The sequence below is a fragment of the Eretmochelys imbricata genome, chromosome 3, assembly GCF_965152235.1.
Source record: "Eretmochelys imbricata isolate rEreImb1 chromosome 3, rEreImb1.hap1, whole genome shotgun sequence".
Lineage (NCBI taxonomy): Eukaryota > Metazoa > Chordata > Testudines > Cheloniidae > Eretmochelys > Eretmochelys imbricata.
The window spans coordinates 8,313,973-8,326,208 of record NC_135574.1 but is presented as its reverse complement, the minus strand read 5'-3'; the positions used below and the strand labels follow the sequence as shown (position 1 = coordinate 8,326,208).

The 12,236-nt window shown below is 44.2% G+C and overlaps 2 protein-coding genes across 11 annotated transcripts in view; one reads left to right on the top strand and one right to left on the bottom strand.

Annotated features, from left to right (window-relative positions):
* Window positions 1–2,065, bottom strand: part of HMBOX1 (homeobox containing 1) — a 140,876-nt gene extending 138,811 nt beyond the window's left edge. For all 8 annotated transcript variants that reach the window (XM_077812354.1, XM_077812360.1, XM_077812353.1 and 5 more), the window contains exon 1: window positions 1,796–2,065. The gene's annotated coding sequence lies outside the window, so the exon portion shown is untranslated. The remainder of the gene's footprint in view (window positions 1–1,795) is intronic.
* A 289-nt stretch (window positions 2,066–2,354) lies between these two features.
* Window positions 2,355–12,236, top strand: part of INTS9 (integrator complex subunit 9) — an 83,981-nt gene continuing 74,099 nt past the window's right edge. For 2 of the 3 annotated variants that reach the window (XM_077812351.1, XM_077812349.1), the window contains exons 1-2: window positions 2,355–2,421; window positions 10,714–10,841. In XM_077812351.1, the coding sequence (XP_077668477.1) occupies window positions 2,413–2,421; window positions 10,714–10,841 (137 nt within the window). In that variant the 5' untranslated portion in view covers window positions 2,355–2,412. The remainder of the gene's footprint in view (window positions 2,422–10,713; window positions 10,842–12,236) is intronic. The other variant, XM_077812352.1, reaches the window with a different exon arrangement.

Sequence of the window (12,236 nt, the reverse complement as noted above, 5' to 3'; positions counted from 1 at the left end):
AGTACATAGGACTTCACATACAGGGAAGTGGCAACGCTCATCATACTTCCTCTTTCCCTCCCACCCCAAAAGGCATCCTTTCCTTCCCTTATTTGAAGGGGGTGGGGGAAATAAGACATATGATCAAAAGATTTTTCAGAGCTAATGAAAAAATTGTTTCCAAAGAAAGTACCCTGCAGATAAATTTAGAGGCACTTTTAACCACCCCTTCCCACCACCCAAAACTGAGAAGCAAGAGCCCAACTCAGGCCATCATGCTGTATGTATATTTACACCAAAAAAAAATGGGCAGGATGGTTTTCTTTGAACTCCACAGCAAAGCAAAAACTAACACAGAATGCACCAGCCTAGCGTAATTCCCTGCCGCCTTTTTCAGCCTCACTCTTTTTTAAGCAGTTTTGGGGCCACACACGGGCATTCAAAGGAATGTCCCAGGTACAAATATAAAAGCAATTTTAACACCCTCCCTCCAGCTCAAAATCTGAGCCTCTTAAAAGTAAAAACAAAACAAACACCCCACCCATGTTCTTCTCCCATACATTCAAGGAGACACCTTCCTATGTTTCCCCCCTGCCCTCCAGTGTTAAACACATCAGCTACAACATCCCTTTAGGGTTCTCACCTGTCTCTTCCTCATCATGCATGCTCTCTCCTCTGTATCAAGCAGATTTGTTTTGGAAGCAAGCTCTCACTAGTGTCTTGGACATACAACCATAAAAGCACTGTACCATCCCCCCTACACCCACCCACACCAACCTACCAACACAGAATCTCTCCTCTTGACAAGGACCCTCCCTCTCCCAAGTGATTTCACAGACACATTATTTGCTTCAAAGGTATCTTCCCTATCCTACTCTCCATAGGCCAGTATAAAATTCCCTGGCAAGAAACAACCACCTCCTCTTTTTTCACCATAATTCATACCACACACATTCTGTGTCTCAAGAACATAATCTAAGTTTTAATAGCGTGCCCATCACCGTAGTATCCCAACACCGGACAAGGCGCCTCCCTTCTTCTCTAATCCCCCTCTAACCAGCCCTATGTTCAACTCCCCTGCAAAACTACAACAGCCTGCAGAATACCCGAACACACCCCAGCCCACTGGCAGCAGCAGCTGTCTCCGTCCTCCTCCTCTTTACCTGTCCCCTATTTCAGGCAGTGCAAGTGGCCACACAAACCTCAGACACCCCAAACCCACCAGAACCGAGTCTAACCTGGTGCAAGTCTCCCTCCTCAGACACACCATTGCTCTCACACAGTTTTGTGCTTCAAGCAAAGAAGGAGCCACCATCCCTCCTCATCCCACCGTCAAACTCCTCAGCAAAACCCAACCCAGCCTAAGGGGATTCCTTCCCCTCACCACCCATCTACTCTCCCACTCCCCCCCCCCGAAAAAAATCAATGTCACTCGCAGCTTGTATGTCAAGGAAAGCAAGAAGCCCACCCCTGCCCTTAACAAAACCACAGTGTTAAATTCCCCCAGCAAAAAAACAGTCCTGTCTAGGGGGCACCTCCCTGCCCCCACTTCAAGGATACAAGGAGCCACCCAGATCCCTTGTATTAAACTCTCTCAGCAAAATCCGGCACAAGCTAACGGGACCTCCCCTTCCACTACCCCCAAGCCCAGCACAGGGCAAGGGGACTCCCCCACCCCCGAACCCACCTCACCCAACCTCTGCTCCAGGAAGCTCCCCCTACCCCAGGGTTCAACTCCCCCAGGCAGACCCAGCACAAGCTCAGGGGACCCGCCCCCCGAAAGCAGCACGATCCCCCCCCGCCCGGTAACACTCACCTCTGGATCCTGGTCACTTCTCCACCTCACCATTTAACAGCACCGGGGGGGGATCCCCAGTCCCAGTGTGAGGGGGAGAATAATGGGGGTGCAGAGGGAGGAGAGCACTGGGGGGTGAAAATCCCGCAGCTTCCGATGCCCCCGCCCCGACCCCCCCAAGAGAAATTCCCCCCTCCCCCCTGCTTGCTTTTTTTTTTTTTTTTTTTTTTTTTTTTTTTTGGCTCAATCACACCAGCCTGACTGTCTTTGTCTGTCGGGCAAGCGCCATGTTGATATCAACATCCAAGCTCCCACCTGCCGCCGCTGTGAGACCCTGGGACTTGTAGTTCCCCCCTCCCCTGGGCGAAGGGGAGAGCCGAGGCCCGAGGACTACAACTCCCAGCATGCCCCCCCCGGAACGGCACGCCAACGGAGACCGGGGCTCGGGCTAGGAGGGGACTACAACTCCCAGGATGCCCCGGGGGAAGAAGAGGCTGGGCATGACTTCATCCTGGGCAGGAGAAGGCGGGGGAGCGGGGAGAGGGAAGGGGACTACAAGTCCCATGATGCTCTGGGTGGCAGAGGCTGGGCAGGAAGCGGGAGGATGGTTACAGTCAATAGCGCCGGCCGGGTAAAGCATGAAGCTGGTGAGTCTGTACAGTCAGCGTCTGTCGGTGGGGCTGGGGGGAAGGATTCCCCCGTGGTTCAGGCCTGGTCACCTCTGGGGGCTTCAGGGTGTTTACGGAGCGTCAGGGGGTTAACCCTCAGCCCTGCCCGTGGCTGGAGCGTGGGGGTCGCCTTTCTCCCTACCGGTGGGGAAACTGAGGCCCTGCGAGGAGCAGGACTGGGCTCAGCGCTGGGGGACGCTTTTTGTCGTCTGTCTCTGTGGGGAGCATGCAAACACTGAGCCAGGTCCTGCAGCACATGGGAAGGCAAAGCACCCTGCCATGCAGAGCTGCAGCCGAGAGTCCAGATTCTCTGCTTCGGAAGGTGACCCGAGGCTCCCTGTGAAAGGCTGGGATAGCTGCAGTGGAGGGCAGGAAGGGCCTGATGTTGATGGTAGAGTAGGAGACACTTCTGAAGGGGTGTCACACAGGCAAAGGCCTCTCTCGGCATGTCACAACGAGTGGCCCACCCTGATAATCCTCACACAGTGCAATTCCTTGTCTGAAAGTTGGAAAAGCTGAGTCACCTCCAGGCCGTCCAAACCTAAATTCTGAGTTCTTTAACTTGGAGCGATACGGTCCTTAAAAGTGGAGCTCTCTGAAAATACTTTGGTTTACTTTGAAGAAGGCTTTTCCGTAGGGAAGGTGTGTATTCTAATAGAGCACAAGCTTGTGGGGTGGAGCTCCTGAGTTCTGTCTCCATCTCTGGCTTGTTTTGTGACTTTGGGCAAATCACTTACCTTCCCTATGACTTAACTTCCCTCTGTAAAATGCAGTTAATAGGTAGGTAGCTTAAGGTTCTGATCCTACAAACAGTTACATATGCATTTACTTGGCACTGCCTCTGTGCAGGGGCCTGGACTTGATGACTTCTGGAGGCTCTTGCAGCCCTACACTTCTGTGATTCAATGTGCTTAACTTTATGTGAGTAGTCCCACTACTCATGTAAACTTAAGCACATGCGTAAGTGTTTGTAGGAGTGGGGCATGATAGGAAGGATATGAAATCTAAGTGTTTGCAGAATGCACTGAAATCCTTAGTTTGTATGTGCATAGTGCTTTTCACCTAACTTACTTTAGTGAGCTACCATGTACTGAGCTGAAAGAACAATTTTGTGCTAAGAAACAAAGACTCCATTGTTGGGGGGAGGGCAACTGGGCTGAAATGAGTATAAAATATTTGGAGGCCAAGGTGGTAGCTGCAGGTCCTAGCCTTGTCTTGGGTCACAAGGGAAATCCAGGGTTTTTGGCAATTTCATCCTGCTCCCCCATTTATTTGTTTTAAATCTGGAAGAACAAGACCAAAAACAATAGGCACCAGTCCTAAGCAGTGGACTTCTGCTCCATAGCCTAGTGAAGACAATGGAAAGATGGCCACTGGTTTTAATGTACTTTCATTCAGGCTCTTGCTGCCGCTGACAATTATAAAGGCAAATCCAACAGCAAACTCCACCATATATATATATATATATATATATATAACACATACACTGCCCATAATGAGCATGTAACTATAACATTTGAGAACTGCTGCACAACCTGCCCTCGTTTCTGTGTGGAACTTGAAACGTTGGGTTTTAACCTACAAGTCCCTGAATGGCTTGGGGCCTGGTTACCTGAGAGATTGCCTCTCTCCCACTCCAAGCAGCCACATGTGAAGTCAGCAGAGGCACTCATACTCGCGATCCTTCAACATAAATAAGTAGGGACCTAACAAATTCATGATCCACTTTGGTCAATTTCAGAGCCATAGGATTTAAAAAATTGTACATTTAATGATTTCAGATATTTAAATCTGAAATTTCACATTGTTGTAACTGTAGGGCTCCTGACCCAAAAGCGGGTTGTGGGGAGGGGGGATCACAAAGTTATTGTAGCCGGGTTGTAGTATTGCCATCCTTATTTCTGTGCTGTTGCTGGAGGGGCGTTGCCTTCAGAGCTGGGCGCCTGGTCAGCAGCTGTCACTCTCCGGCCATCCGGCTCTAAAGGCAGCACAGAAGTAAGGGTGGCAATACCAAGACCCCCTTACAATAACCTTACAACCCCCTTTTGGGTCGGGACCCCCAGTTTGAGAACTGCTGGTCTTCCCTGTGAAATATGTATAGTATAGGGTAAAAATACACACAAGACCAGATTTCACAGCGGAGACCAGGTTTCACGGTCCATGGTGCTTTTTTCACAGCCGTGAATTTGTTAGGGCCCTATAAATAATACATTGGAGCATCCTCTGTGAGGAGTCCTTGGATTTGGAACTTGCTCCTTGCCTTGATCTGCCAGAGTCCAGATGTGTTAACTTTCCAGCTGCTTTTCAAAGCCTGTCTCTTTCTTTCTTCTCTAAAGTTGTTGAAGAGCTCATGGGCTGAGGTTGATATATTTATGGACAGACTTTGGTTCATGTGTTATGACCTTTAATTAATGGAACAGGCACCGAGAGCACTTGGGGTGCCTGTAGTTGTATTTTTAGAAAACTGAAGAAAAGATAAATAGCAAACTAGACCCACCAGTTGGACAGGCCAAAGAACACAACATTTGGGGTACGTTGCAGGTCTGTTTCAATGAGCTTTAAGCAATAATAACTGTTTGTTTGAATTTCAATACAGTACAACTTAAACTATTTGAAAGTCATACAGGACATTGAATAAGTCATAAAGGAAAAAAACGGGGTGGGTGGTTTTCCATGGATCCAAGAGATTTCAGGGACATCATCATGTTCCTATTATGCCTCTGGCGTTGAGGGCAGTGACGAAGCTCCTCCACTCCTGTCTGTTTCTGGCAGGTCTTTCAATGGTTCCCCAGCTGTGCCCCAGGTTTTTCAGCTCGGCTTCCACAGCTCTTCGCCATGTTGTTTTGAGGCGGCCTCGTTTTCGCTTGCCTTCAGGTGTCCATCTTATTGCTACTCTGGTGATAGAATCAGTTTCCGTCCGAAGCAGGTGACCGATCCATCTCCAGTGCCCCCTGGCAATGATGGTGCTCAGATCCTCTTGGCTGCACTGTGTCAATAGATCTTGGTTTGAGATTGTTCTGGGCCAAAATATACAGAGGATTTTTCTGAGGCAGGTTGTATGGAATGAAGACAGTTTGGATGTGTCATACTTTCTCATTCCCCAGCATTCTGCGCTATAAAATAGTGTTGAAAGTACGCCGCTCTGATAAATCTTGAGTTTGGTTTTGGTGTTGTATTTTGATGATTTCCAGACTGTATTTAAGCTCCTGAAGATGCTCCTGGCTTTATTGATTTTGTTCCGGATGTCCTGGCTTATTCCACCATCCTGGCTGATGGTACTGCCCAAGTATGTGAATGTTTCTACATTGGTGAGAACATAATCCTCTATCCGTACTGGTGATGTTGAGACAATATTAAAGGTCATATCATCTGTTTTATTGCGGTTTATTTTCAGTGCAATTTGCTGGCTATGAATGCGTTGAGTCGAGTTGTTTTTTCTTGTATATGGTGTTGGGTATGTGATAGGAGACCTACATCTGCAAAGTCCAGGTCTTCAAGGGATGAGACGAGTGTCCATTTAATGCCTCTTGGCATGTCTTCTGTTGTACACTGCATTACCCAGTCGATGGCAATGTTGAAGAGGATTGCAGACATGACAAACTCCTGACGTACTCCTCTTTTGACTTCAAAACTGAACTTGCTGTGATCAACACTGCATGTAAAGTTGAAAGAGAAGCTTTTGATGACGTTGATGATATGGAAAGGAATGTCATATGCCCGCAGAATGTGCCATAGGCTGGTCTTGTGAATGCTATCCAAAGCCTTCTCAAAGTCTATGAAATATATGTAGAGTTGCCGTTGCGATTCTAAGCACTGTTCTGTCATGTTTCGTAGAATGAAGATGTGGTCTGTGCATCCATGCCCTTTCCAAAAACCAACTTGCTCTTTTCTGAGAACGCTATCAGCTGCCTCTGATATACGCTGGACTATGATCTTACACAGTACACCTCTACCCCGATATAACGCGACCCGGTATAATACGAATTTGGATATAACGCGGTAAAGCAGCACTCGGGGGGGGGGGGGGGGGGGGGCCTGCGTGCTCCAGTGGATCAAAGCAAGTTCAATATAATGCAGTTTCACCTATAACGCGGTAACATTTTTTGGCTCCGGAGGACAGCATTATATTGGGGTAGAGGTGTACTTTGCTTGGCACAGATAAAAGTGTGATACCATGCCAGTTATTACAATCACTGAGAGTTCCTTTCTTTGGTATTTTCACTATAACCCCATTGGTTCACTCATATGGCATTTTTTCCCTTTCCCAGACTGATGTATACAGAGGGGCCAGGATAGATGCTGCTAATTTAGGATTTACCTTGAACAATTCTGCATTCAAGTTATCCTTGCCAGGAGCTTTCCCATTTTTTAAGGATTTGATGGCTTCAATGATCTCTTCCTTAATTGGTGTGTCTGTATTGATAACAAGATCTTCTTCTGCCGCCTGGATGTTTGCTTCCTCTTTAGGTGGCTCCCTGTTCATCAATTCTTTGAAATGCTCTGTCCAGCACATTTCTTGTTCTTTTTCAGTTGTTAGTAGGTGTCCTTGTTTGTTCCTGATGAGAGTGTTTGGTGGTGTCTGCCATTTACCACTGATAAGCCACATCATTTTGTAGACGGTTCCTTGTTCACCACAAGCAGCTGCATCCTCTTCTTGTGTTGCCAGATTATCAATATAATGCCATTTGTCCGCTCTCACAAGGTGTTTGTCCTCCCGGTGTGCCTTGTTGTGCTGCTTATGGTATTTGTCCTTTAGCTTCTGGGATTTTGTGTCTAAAACTTTTTTCTTCAGGGTTTGTCTGGTTTCTATGGCGTTCCATGTGCTGGGTGTAATTCACTCCTTCCTTCTCTTCTGCCTGTAGCCTAGACGGGCTTCACTGCTCTGTTTGTAAATTGCTGTTACTTTGTCCGACTTCTTGTTGATCTCCTCATCTGCTTTCCCCTCCTCTCCATCAAGGTCTGCAAGTGCTTGAAACCTGTTCTTTAATGCAGAGCAAAGGCTTTCTGTGTTTCAAGGGACTTTAGCTTGTCAATATCATAATGTCTATGTTCCTTGTTTGGTGGACCCACACTTCTCAGTTTTAGCTTGATGGAGGCTGTCACAAGGTGGTGGTCACTGCCAACATGGGCACCCCTTCTCACTTTCATATCTGTCAGTGAGCGTCGCCATTTGCCATTGATCATGATATGGTCATCTGGTTCTTATCTCTGCCATTTGGAGAACACCACGTCAACTTGCAAATTTCACGATGTTCAAATAGGGTTCTGGCGACGAGTAGGTCATTGATATAACAGAAATCAACAAGCCTTTCTCCGTTCATAGTGCCACAGCCATGTCTTCCCATTGCTCTGTCGTTTGTGTTGTCCTTACCGACCTTGGCATTCAGGTCTCCCATGACAATAATTAGATCGTGGCGTGGTACTCTCTCTAACTCCGCCTGTAGTGTAAGGTAGAATTTGTCCTTTACTACTTCTTCACTGTCATTTGTCAGAGCATAACACTGAACTGGAGTGATATTAGTATGTTTCCCTTTCAGTCTGGCTCTCATAAGTCTGCCACTGATGGATTTCCATTCAAGCAGTGAATGCTCTACTCCCTTCTTCAAAAGAGTGGCAAGACCCTCATGGTGTTGTCCATCATCCCGTCCAGAAAACAGCAAAGTTTCTCCCAAGGCTGTTGTTAATCTTCCTGATCCCGTCCATCTGCTCTCGCTGACACCCAGGATGTGTAAACTGTAGCATCTCATCTCTGCTGTGACCTGAGCTAGCTTCCCCGCTTCGGACATTGTCCGTACATTGCAAAAACCAAGTTTGGTTTTTGTCTTGGTGTTGAGCCAGGGTGGATTTGATTTAAATCAAATTGATTTAAATCACTAGTCAGGAAGACTCGATTTAATCATGGTTTTCTACATAAGAGTGCATTCTTGTTGGTTGTTATAACCTTAATATATATTCTTAACAACTCCGAGATAGATGTAGGTTTCATTTTAGAAGGTCCACACTATACATTTTTAAACAGTGATTTATTTTGAAAACTTTTCAGATTAGTTTTACAGCTATATCAGAAAATCAATGTTTGTTTGGTTATTTCATTTACCAAAGGTAATTGAAGCAGATATTTATGAAGTCATTGGGAGGTGAACTATCTACAATTCAATAGGTTAATCATTAATATTTGGAGGATTTTCTTGCCATGCTGTATTAAGAGGAGAACATCACCAGACAGACATTTAAATTGTTTTATTTAACTAAAACAACAACGTTAAGTATTCTGGATTTTTTCTTCAACACCAAACATATAATATTTTAACAAAACAAGCATATGTCCCTTGCTTCTCACATTTATCTCCAGACTTCTTCTCCTTGTCCAGATCTGTTCTGTCCCCAACAATCTTCTATTCTTTGCACTTTTTGAAACTTTGCACTTTTTGAAACTTTGCACTTTTAGAGAGAGGTAAAGGATTTATTCTCTGTACACAAATTTGCAGAGGGATGATAGAGTTGAGATCTGTTATTTCTCACCTCTCTCTATATATATATTTATTTATTTTAAAACATTTTTGCTGTTAACAAGCATGTTACCTCTGGAGACACAAATCCACAGTTTGAGAACTGCAAAACTAAGCTTCTCTGATGGTATCTTCTAGACTGAGCACTGATATTGGGTAGATAGAAAGATTAACCTAAATAACCTATACAGAAGCCTGTGGAACCCCGTAAAATTTGGTCCCTAATCCATGAACTATTGGAACTCATTTACAAAACTTTTCTTAAACATTACATGAATATATTGTCTCATACTATAGAATTATAATTTATAATCCCTATTCCATGATGAGATATCTTTGAGCTATAATGTATCTTAATTATAACTATCTTTAGGCTTTTTCCTCAAAAAGCATTTTATCAAAAAAATCCGTTTTAAATAAAAAAAAAATCAGATTTTTTTTTTAAAGCATAGATTTTTATCTACCCTGTGTTGAGCACTTCAGGGACATAACCCTGTTCTAATAACAAGGGAGTTTTGACCACTGAAGGTTGTAATGTACCCATTTAAAAATACTTAATTGCTGAATTTTTAATACCTTTGTTTAATTAGGGTCTACAGAAAATTGTCTGTTTTCCCACATCTCCTCCCACTTGCTGGATCTGTGGCAGCAGTTACATATGATTTCAGTCATACAAAGACTTATGTGGGTGCTTAATTTTACACCCAGGAGTAGCTCTATTGACTTAATGGACATTATTCCCATATATTCACAATAAGCCCCAAAACCACAAGGACTTCTCTTAAAGCTGTGCTGACAGAAAGCAGAATTTAAAAAGATGCTGTTGAATAACTTAGGTTTTGCAATTTAAAATTAAAAATTGAGCAATTACAAATCTAATAAGGAAAATGTCTTCCTGATTTTTCAAATTTAATTAAAAACAGCTTCTTTAGGGGTGGATGTAAACATTCTCCTCAGGACTTTTAACCCAAACATTGTGGGCCTGTGTTAATGTGTGGGATCGGTGCTAGAAAGTAAAATTGACTAATCTACCTTATTCACTAAAGAGAGTAAAATGAAATAAATGATCACAAAATAAACGTGGCTTTTAAAATCAGTTTTTAATCAATTTAGTGTTTTAAATGTCTGTGAAGAGCTTTGAATATATAAAGTGGCTATGGTCATACTTAGTATTTAAATTGTGCAGCAAGAGAGGCTAAGCTACCAGAAGTGATGTCTTTGAGATGTAAAAACAAAATCTTGACCACTTGAGGTCATTACAGATCCCAAGTAGGAGAGCAGAGGCCCACATGTCCTGGCCGCATTCTAGTTTGAGCAACTATATTACCCCTCCGGTTTCAATCATATGCAATATTCTTCACTTCGTGGCTTATACTGTTCCATAGTGTTGCTATACATTTTCAAATATTTGCCACTTTCTGTACCAGAGGTGCCTGCTTCTCAGTTGAGACTGAAGTCACCCCTCTGATATGTAATTTATATCTTAGCTTGTTAGGTTTGCAAAGCATTTAGGATTCTTCATGATCGAGGAGGTTATATAAATGTAACTTGTGCTGGTGTCTTTGTTCAGAAGCAGGTGGCACACTCAGAGCTGCGGCTTATGCAGGCTACATTTGTACAACTTTTCCTTTGCAGGGTTGTTTGCCAAGAAGCTTAGGCTGCTGCCATTTTTTTTAAAAATAATAAATGACAATTATTTGACCTTTTCAGCTTGTGCTTTGTTATAGTTGATTCTTCATTAATTCTAGTTTTCTTCTTTCAGTACTGCTTGTCGGGGCATCCAACCTTGCCATGCAATGTGCTCAAGTTCAAATCTACCACCATCATGTTAGACTGTGGACTGGATATGACCTCTACCCTCAATTTCCTCCCGCTGCCACTGGTTCAGAGGTATGGTCAGTTTGCAGCCTGAAAGCACTCTAGCCCAGCTCTTCCCAGGCTGCACTTGGAGTGCTTTTCTTAAAATGGCACCTGAAGCGAGAGAGGGTACAAATGAGCAGTATCGTCTGATATCATATATAGACCTGCTCACTTAAAAGTTCCCTTTATCAAAATAATGTCCCTTGGCTCAGTAGACAGAAGACATTTTATCAATTTATTGATTGGCTTTTCCAGATAATTTATTCTGAGCTTCAGTAAAGTATTGCTGCAGCTGCTGAGTGCAAGTGAGGTCGCATATCTGTCATCTTTCTGGCTTCTTCATGCAAGATGAGATAAATGGGTAACTGATCTGGAGTGCATGGAATCCCAGCAAACGCTGTTTAACCACCTTCTTCTCCAGCTCTTCTTCAGAGTCTGAACTAATGCAAATAAAAATAACACTGATTGCTTTTCACCTGTAGATTTGAAAGCATAAGCATTATTATCCTAATTTTTTAACAGGTGGGGATAGAAATGGATTAATGATGAGGTAATGTGACTTGTCCAGAATCCCACAGTGAGTGATTAGTGGAGCCAAAAACATAATTTAGCTCTCCAGACTCCCACTTCTGTGCTCTACCCACTGACTAGACCATGCTTCCTTGTGGTATAAGTGAAATTAGGCCCTTTGCTATGGTGGCTTACTTCTTACGTAAGGTTGAAGAAGTTGCCAAAATGGCAGGTGGAGAGGAAAGGGATATGTTTAATTCTACGGTGACTAGAGGCTAATAAGAGTTTTAATTAAAATTATATAGGCCTCTTCAAATGCCTTGGCCCACAACCTTAGTCACTGTGGCAGGTGGATGCTGTAGTTTTGACTCTGGTCTAATGCACTGCAGGGTCTGGGTGCTGGACTGGAGGTGATCATGGGGGTGTGAGAGCAGTCTTATTGATTAGATGGAGTAGAACAATTGCCCAATGTGCCTTCCTGGAGGGGGAAAAATAGACCCACATAAGCATCATTCTGCCAGGGCCTGCAGCTCAAGCTCTGCTTTATTGAAGGCAATTGATATGAACTAAAAGAATCAGCCTGGACACCTGATCTCTGTCCAGCACCAAAATGAGCTGAGAGCTATCGACATACCATGCAGAGGACCACAACTAGATTTTTTTTTAAAAAGGATCCATGAAATCTGAGGACTCCAGGTCCACACCTGCTTTCCAAAAACTTCCCCAAAACAGAAAACTTAGAGCAGTAATTGACAACATTATCTGTGCCAAGAAGTACTTCTTCCGCAAAGGCCTAACAGTTGCTTTAGGGGTGCTGGCATCAGTGCTCCTTGTGGCAATCCAATAGCAGATCCAGTGCCTCCTTGTTTGATTTAACCTGTCATGAGTGACTACATTGCAGGTCATAGCCCCAAA